The sequence below is a fragment of the Harpia harpyja genome, chromosome 5 (assembly GCF_026419915.1).
Source record: "Harpia harpyja isolate bHarHar1 chromosome 5, bHarHar1 primary haplotype, whole genome shotgun sequence".
Classification (NCBI taxonomy): Eukaryota; Metazoa; Chordata; class Aves; order Accipitriformes; family Accipitridae; genus Harpia; species Harpia harpyja.
Genome location: NC_068944.1, coordinates 66496666 through 66505675, shown reverse-complemented (window position 1 = coordinate 66505675; position 9010 = coordinate 66496666). Strand labels below are relative to the sequence as shown.

Here is a 9010-nt window from a genome sequence, read left to right as displayed (position 1 = left end):
ACACTTATAAATGGCTTGTAAAAACCCAACAAAATCAGAGGAAAAAACTGTTGCACCCAATTTTGATAATTTACTCCCAAACGTAACTTCCTGCAGTACCCGACGGACAGATACTCATTTCTGGTTCATCGATCTTATCTGTAACCCTTGTAAGCAGAGAAAGTTGGATCCAATTAATAGCCCAAAGATTCTCCACAGACTGATGGCAAATGGGTCAGCTGTAAAGTAACAAGGTGAGACCTGCGTGATTTTAGACAAACATTTGTGGACTTCACGTAGTGAGTCAAAGCAATTTACATTCTGTGCACTTTGCTGAAGAACAAAGCAGAACTAGACATAAAGACTTAACAGGTTTTCATTGGCTTCATTCTAAGAGGAAATTCATTGTTTAGGTTTCAGGCCCTGTTTTGCTCCTTAGTTTACAATTCCAAGTGCTCTTTTGGGAAAGGCTCAGAGAATTCTGTTATTGTCACTATCTGCCCAGAAGGATCATTTTTCTACCAGGCCTTTTTGAGTGAAGTACATCAGAAAGAAGAGAAAGCACAAAGACTTACTGCCTAGCTTGGGGCCAAAGCTGTATCACAAATTCAGTCATTGATAGCTACTTCTCAGCTGTCTTTCCAGGGCTTTGTCCCAGGCCCCATGTCCTGTTCTGGATCCTCTCATTTATGATTGTCTGAATCAAAACCCGCCTCTCCTGCCCAATCTGCACTGGACTTGTTTCTGAGTGTACCCTCTGCATTACTGCAGCTGCAGTTCATTAGAGATGCTCTCATCCCTTGCATTTACAGCACTACAGTAACATGCAGCATTACACGCATTTAGTCTGAAATGGAAGGACTGGATTTTTCACCTGAGCTTGGGTTTGAATTAACCTACAAGTTAGTGTTGCTTGCTGGTGGGATAACCTCTGTATGAGGAACCTGCCCCACCTGAATGGATGCTCTCAGCAAAGCACCCCAGTGTTAGATGTTAGACGTTAGACGCTGGCTCTGAAGAGGCTGGTGGCTTTCAGAGTGGCAGCCAGGGAGGTATGCAGCTGCCCCTGAGGATCAAGGTCTATGCTTTCTGCTGTTTTCATTTTGCCTTCTTTAGGAGCACTGAGTTCGTGCACTACCTAACTTCAAATTCTTTTTTAAAAAAAAGGAATAACATAGTTATCATAGGATGGGGTAGAGTAACAGAGAGACAGCAAAAAGAAATACTGCATCCTAACCCCACACCATAGACTTTGGCAATAAAAATTGAAAGGAAAACTATAACTTAGAACACTTGCTCATGCCTGCAGTGGGTTAAACAGCCTTCAGAAGCTTCTCAGCTCCAGTGTGCCCTGTGCAGCAGGACCACACTTATCCACACTGACCCAAGCAATGGCTTTTTAACGTGGTTTTAAAAACCACTCCAGAGCAGGAGATGCCACAGACTCAGTGGTGGTTCCTTTGCCTCTAACTAGTTGCCAGCTTCAGTCGCCTTTGTTGTCCATTAGGCAAATATATTTTGTCCCTAAACACTCTGAGTAGAAAGAGCGAGCCAGGGTCCCTTTTAGTGCAGTATGTACGGAAGGGCTATTTTATTTCCTCAGCCTGTTCCGCCCACCAGTATTACAAAGTCATGCAGAGCACAGCACTTCTTAGGTGAAATCTGCTGTTGTATTAAAGATCTTTTGTATTAGTTTTAAGATCTATTCCAATCTGATTTCCAGCAAATGCACTGCAGAAGAGTTTGAGTCTGTTTTACTCAACATCATTCTTGTTTACACCTGCAGAGGCTGGTAGATAAGGTTTAGGGATAACAGAAAACTTTCAGATTAATAAAGTGAGAGCTAGCAAGCCTACAGAAATGCCATGTACTGATAGCCAGCTATAACCCATGTGAATCTGCAAACTGGTGCTGAGCATGCTGAAGTTAAATAGTGTATAGATTTATTCCTCACCACCCTCTCTGCTTGCTTGCTGGATAGGGGATTACGTCGTTTGACAAGGCTCTTCAGGTTAGAAGATATTGCATCAGCCCTAGAGAATGACAGAAGTGACTCTGCACAGGACTTTGAGGGTTTTTCTTTTTCTTTTTAGGATTGAAAAGAGAAGCACAAAGGAAGCTTCTTGGCTAAAGAAAATACATCTTGTTCTGTCCCTCTTCTCCCACACATCCTTCACTTCTACTCTATATAAATCTGCTGTTGCATTTCTACACATCTTTGGTGAGGGATTGAAAAAAACCTGAAAGAACAAGAAAATCACAGGGCAGCCAATAAAAAAAAACACTGAGTGTTCACTCATTTTTGTCTGATGGTTCATTTGGAAACTGAATGAAAACTGGATGCTCGCCTCTGTGGACAGCCAAAGTCCTGCAGCCTGCACTAACCCCATGTATTCACCTTTACCTTCGTCGCTATAGTTATGTAATCTTCCTGGTGGCACAGTTTTATCGGACTAGAGGCATTTAAGCTTCCAAACCATAAACTGGGATTAAGAAAAATAATCTCATCCTTTTAATTAAATAATCACCTCTTGCCTTTTTGTATCTTGATTTCTAGGATACACTCGGTCATTTGTGAAGCTATCTGCATAGTCATGAGGCTCAGCAACTTCATTTATTTGATGCAAGCTCAGAGTCTCCTGAAATTCCCTGACTGGAGGATCTTGGATCTTAATTAAAACCCCAGTTGTTGAGATACTGCATCCTCTACCCGAAATAATTATAGCAGCACAAAAGTGGAGAGTTACAGACTCAGCTCACAAACAACAAAAAAAAGGAAATAAAAGGGAAGGTACAACAGTTGTGTAGATGCATACTGCCTACCTGTTAATGAAACACAAGAAAAAACAGTAAGTCTCTGAAATATTTCTGTTTTACCTTTAATCACTGAACTTGTCATATGGAGAACAAATCCTCAGATAAGCTGAGTGACATATGCTACATTAAGGGATCCCGAGGGAGATGGAAATGTATCATGTCTCATGATAACAGCATCTGAGGACCCAAACAATAGGGGAAGCATAATATTAAGCTGTACACATTTCTAGTTCTGCTCCAGGGCTGCACTGGCAAAGTTGTTTACGTTAGTTTCTGAACATTTAAATTAAATACCACACTCCATAAAGAACTAACATCAGCTTTAAAGCAAGTTAAGTGGATTACTGAAAAATGGCACATATTTGAAAACAGGAGGGGGTTTTGTTAAAAAAAACCCTTCTCACCTGTACAAAAATTTCCATGGCACTTCTTTGTGAAGTAATATTAAAAATCATAAAAGAGCACCTGGACATGAACTGCAATGGCTTATCTCACCTGTAAGATCCAGAGAGCACGTATCTCCAGTCAGAGATAAGAAATTTTTCCTGTATTTGTCCTGAAAATTTCCTGCCTGATTTGGCACAGTAAACCTCTCCAGTAACACTGCGGACTGAAATATTCTATAAAGAAAAAAAAAAATGAACAGAGTGAATTTTTTTATAATTAAAAATCTGAAGGAAAGGGCCCTTCCCCCCCACTGCCTTTAGCTCTTCACTTCCCCAATGTTTATTATGACTTCTTCATAGACTCTCCAATGTTATATTTGAAGGTTTGGGGCTAGAGGAAACTTAGCCAAGGTCTCTAACCTGCCACAGGGTTACTTGTTTCAATGGGGATATAAACCTGCATGGAAATTCATGCAGATGGAGCTGTGCTGTGTAACAATAACTGATGCTACCCCAACCAAAATGAGTGTGAGATGTGTCCATAGCTGAGAGCCATCTGTTACCTCCGCTGACAGCCCAGCAACAATTTCCTCTAGCTGTAAGCTCTCTTGTTTTACGTTGGCTATGGCACAATCCAGCAGGGCAAAACCTCTGCTCTTCCAATCCATCTGGGCCTGCAAGTACATACATGCTGCCCAGACGAATGCTGTCCTGCAGAATCAGATGCAAGTACATGTGTGAGTGGAGAAGCAGGTCAATTTGGCCCATGTGATGCTCTGCACTGTTCTTGTACCTGAGCAAGTGCATTTAAGGCAGGCCAGGCACCCAGACCTGACTCTGCTGTCCATACGCACACTTTGCAGAATCAGGGCCTTAGAAAATGAGAGGCATCAAGGATCTGGCTCACACATTGTCGAAGCCTGTGCATTGTAGCAGCATACTTACAATAAATAGCACAGGCTTGTTCTTCCTAAGGAGTAGGGGTTTACAGACATGCAAACACTGTTATGAGCATGTTCTATTAATTTGAGTTTCTTTATACATCTGGGGTGGAATTCAGCTGTTGAAACACAGGTGTCTGGTGCATGTCTCCTGCCTGCCCTCCAGCTGCCATTCCAGGAGGCTGTTGCATCTGCGGTAGCAGCCATCCCCACGAAGGTGCCACAAGTGCCCTACAGCATCTCAAGCAACAAGTGAAATGGTCCCTAGGAGGTTATTTTTAAGGTCAGTTCCCTCTGGCAGAGATGAAGGCAGGCTAAGCTAACAGCCAGCTAAATTTGAGGCATTATCTTTAAAACAGAACTTTAACAACAGGTTTTATCAGAAACCACTTACTGCAACCAAGGTATTGCCATGAAAAAGTTTCATGTGCCTGCTACCCATGGCTGCCAGACCACAGCTGCTGTGGAGTTATCAAACAGAAGCAATTGTAATGCTTATGTTGGACAACTCTGCTAGGGGACTTGACTTAACTCTGTTTTAAGACTTCAGGGCCCAGATTAGTTTCATCTAAGGACGTAATGGAAATGCCTTAACTTCCTGTAACATCCATGCAAAAATGTAGGCATCTTCAGAGGAGAATTAGGTGCAGTAACACTACCTCTGGAAATCTCTCACTCCCTTTTAATTACAAGGTAGACTGACCCTAGCATAACCATGCTTCTAGCTCACAGTGCCTAAAGTTAGGCATACAAATCTGAGCCTAACAGCTTCACAGAGCCACAGTACCTTGAAGAGATCCTCAGCAATTTGCAACTTGTCGCACATCTCCGAGAAGAGATTTATATTGCCATGATCAAGTAACAGGTAGACAAACACCATGCGCTTGTTAGCTGCTTCCAGGAGGTCACAAAGAATCTCAGTGTCTGTGAACACATCCATCACGATAGCTAGCACCTAGGGGAAAAAAGCAGAGGCATTACCAGAGTCAATTTACGTAACTTAAGGTTGCCTGTGAGGCCACCGAAGTGTAGTTTGTTTTAAAAAAAATATTCTAACAAACACAAATCTTTGGAGATATACGTGGATATTTCTTCTGGATTTCTCCCTAAGTTCCTGAATCAGTAAATTGATGAGACACATTGCTTCATTGTTTTATTGCTCATATAAAGCCAATATAACATGCAACATACGCACTTCAGTTAAGCTCTTTTAATCATAAAACACAAAATGACCCATGAATTTGCAGGTGAGATTTCAGCACTAGGAAATACATTGAAGTGCTAATCACAGAATAATAAGGATGCAGCTAAAATAAGAGACCGCAGCCCTTGCCAAATGGCTGACTAGCTTTCAGAAGTCACATGCATTTAGCAAGAATCACTGGATGACGCTTTCTCTGTTATGACTTACACCTGGAACGGTCCTGGCTTTAAATCCTCACTGTTGGTGGTGGTGGGGCAACAGACTGCAACAGCTACATCTGTTTTGGGTTTTTTTAGTAACGATTTATAAACTAATTGTTTCAATTTAACCATACATCCATGCTTCCCAACTCACAACTGGCAGGACAGCGTATAAAAGTCTCAGGACTGGGCATAAAAGCCCCGACAGCTACTTAAATGCACAGCCTCCAGCCAGTGTGGATCAAGGAACTGTAAATGTGATATAAAACCACTTCCATAGTCTAGCCTCTATGCTCAGCATTGGGCACGGCCTCATGAAGGTGCTGGTCTTCACTGACGTCTGCTATTGTTCATGGAAAGGGTCACCTCCGCAGGGCAATTCTGCCCAGCTAATACCTGATCTATCTTCAGAAGGTGCCTATGTCTCCATTGACTGGAAAGGCAACCCTTGATAATTGCACTCACAGGATATCATCTTCAATCAAAACAAACTTTACGGTATCTCTGCAGATCTGTCTTACCAATTGCTTCCAGCTTGCACTGAATCTTACTCCAAACCCTGTGCCCACACTTACCAGCGAGCTTATTCCCTTCGCCCCCACAAGGAAATCCTACAAGACTAAGCACATCCTGCACAGCCAGCATCCTGTTCAGGCAAGCCAAATTATTTGCAGAGCAGTAAGGCTCCCACACCTTCGTTCTGCTGCCAAAGCATGGTGTTTCAGAAAGGGCCTCGCCAGTGCTAGGTAAGTGGCACAATTTTGTCCAGTATGTCACATCCACTCTTACTGTTAACTCAGCTTGTCTTTTCAAATGGCACAATATGCATCCAGCCTCACCATAGCTCCAGACAACTCTCTAGTACTGCTTTTTCACCAGCTGTTCCCAATTTGTATTTCTGTACCTGACTTTCCTCTCTTACTTGCAGTACTTGTCGCTTCTTTTGCCCAAATTTCATTTTATGATTCGCACCTATTCCAAAAACGTGTTAAGATTACAGTACTACATGCCAATCCTCTGCAGTTTGGTGTCATCTACAAACACAGTCATTTTTCTGTTGTTTAAGTTGTTAATGGATATATCACATACTAGTCTATCCAGGATCGACCCTTATCAAATACTAATTAATAAATGCTACCATTGAAAAACTGTACTCAAAAAGCAGTTGCCAAATTTATACTGTGTGTAAGTGTTGCTCCAGCACCCTCTTGTAACGTAAATTAGATGGTTAAGAAGGTCATGTGAACCATGGCTTTATATTACATTTCCCACTTTTTCCCCTACAAATTTTCTCCTCTTGAGACAGAAAATTGGCCTGGGTTGATACTTTACTGATGCTTATTTTACTATCAGTCAGAGACATTTCTTCTGTTACTGTATCTTTCTGATGCCGCCAACTTAGAACGACTGATCTATAATTCCCCTGATGTGCTGAGCACTTGTAGCCTTTGACAGGGCAGCTGCCAACGGGGATTCTTCTCCTCTGCCATTACAGTGTTGTCAGACCCAGCGCTTGCAGGAGAATAATAAAGCAAAAGTCCGAACTCCAGTGGGCTTTGCAGCCTGTGCCGCACAGCAGGCACTGCAGCCTGGTTTTGTTCCTGACTGTTCCCCTGTGAAACTGCTAGTGGCGTCTCAAGTTTATACAAGGGGAAAACTCCTGGACGATGGTAAACACAGCACTGAAATGTCAAATATTTTTTTTCCAGGAAAACAGGAGAGCTGCCAGAACACACGACAGAGGCTTTTTGTCCCCCTCCAGCTGCTCAGCTTCTGGTTTCCCAGTGCACGGGCAGACTGGCTTGTGGCTGGCACCTCTCTGCGGCCCCCCTGTCACTTTGTCTGTTGTCAGGGGCATCATCCGCACCTTTCTCACGTGCCAAGTTACGCTGCAGCGTCTCCATATGGAACCCACGTGGCATTTTTAGTGATACTGACAGTGTATTAGGGATGAAAGGTCTTTTTTCTGAATAATTTCCTTCCTCTGTGGACGGCCGCTGGCACACCAGACACACATGCCCTTCTCTGGGCTCCCCTTCACCCACATCTCCCACGAATACCCTGAAACAATCGCTAATAGCTCAGAGCTCGCTTTAGCTTAATTCTCGTTACCGGTGCAATGGTCTGAACAGAGCAAACCATCCTGCTGGCGATGCATGAGAAGGGACAGAGCCCAGCTGCCCTTTCTATGGCACATTTGCTCTGCTGGGTTAATGGGAGTTTAAAAGAAGAGGGAATGCTTTTTAAGTCACCAACATAAAAAGGTGTTGGAGTGAGTACCAAAAAAAAAATACTGCCTGTGTTCAACAATGGGCTCTTTACAGCCCCTTTCTTGAGCAAAGCTACACTGCAACACACAAGGCTGGCTCAGATCAAATACCACATTTACCTGATCTTTTTAAGAGCAGGAAGACAAGCGAGTGCAGAGGAACAGCAATTCTCTCCCCGTACCTGAGTGGTCTTGTTGATGTACCGGCGTATGATGTCTCTAATGTTGCTGTTCTTCTCTGTTTGGAAATACACAGTAGCAGTGGATTTTTCCTTTAAATAGGGCTTCTCTGCTGTAATCCACGTGTGCAGCAGAGCTGGCTCACTGCTGTCAGAAATGGTGGGGAAGTAGGTCCCTGAAGGGAGTGACCCGGTATCGTTCTGCTTTGGTGCAGTCGCCCCGTCGGCAGCCAGGGACTCCTGTGCATAATAGGACTCCCTGGCGTTATCCTTGATGTACTGAGCTTCCACTGAGGAGAGGAAATCCACCTCGCCTTCTTTGCTTAAAGTTTCGAGGTAAGAGTCTGTCCCACCGTCCAGGAAGGCGTCGGTGGCCAACCTTATGCTTTCGTTGTGGCTGAAATCCGCTTTTGTCAGCTTTGGGGACTGGTTCTTGATATCCTCCAGCCTTTTCCTTATCTTGCCCATGTGTCTGGAGTGGCTCATGGCTCTTTGTCGCAGCAGTTGATCTGCCAGGCAGGCACCATGCATTTGCGCGGCGCAGGCAGCGCAATCATCCTTGTTCGGAGACTGCATTCTGGCGTGAAATCGCCTCAGCTGAACGAATTAACTATGAATAAAAATAAAGAGATCTTATTACCTCAGGCAAATTCACACTCCCTGATTTTGTTGGTACAATTATCTTCAAAAAAAACCCAAAGCTTGCTTCTCAGGTGGTGGTGTACTTCAGCAACAATCTGTTTCCAGATGGGACACAAGTGCAAAGCTGATTAGATTGCTTATCTGAGAGGCACCCACCTCACCCCCAGGGCATACGAAGGATTCGAGTCCAATTACCAGGGCTGTCGGATTCGGTTGTATTTCCCTTCCTGTTGCATCCTGTGAAATGTGAGGGAAGAAAGCACTCAAGCAAAAGCAGGTAGGCTCCCAAGCATTGTTGCACAATCTTCAAAACAGCTTGAGGCTTCTCTGTCTTCCCATAGTATTCGTTAGGGAGCAAAAACAACACTGACGTTGAACTGGGAGAGAGACATC

General features: G+C 43.7%; 1 protein-coding gene across 1 annotated transcript in view; it reads right to left on the bottom strand.

Moving 5' to 3' along the window:
* Positions 1-9010, bottom strand: part of FAM83A (family with sequence similarity 83 member A) — an 11315-nt gene extending 2305 nt beyond the window's left edge. The window contains exons 1-4 of the mRNA XM_052787221.1: positions 8774-9010; positions 7979-8585; positions 4911-5078; positions 3292-3416 (exon numbers count right to left, since the gene is read on the bottom strand). Of these exons, the coding sequence (XP_052643181.1) occupies positions 3292-3416; positions 4911-5078; positions 7979-8551 (866 nt within the window). The 5' untranslated portion in view covers positions 8552-8585; positions 8774-9010. The remainder of the gene's footprint in view (positions 1-3291; positions 3417-4910; positions 5079-7978; positions 8586-8773) is intronic.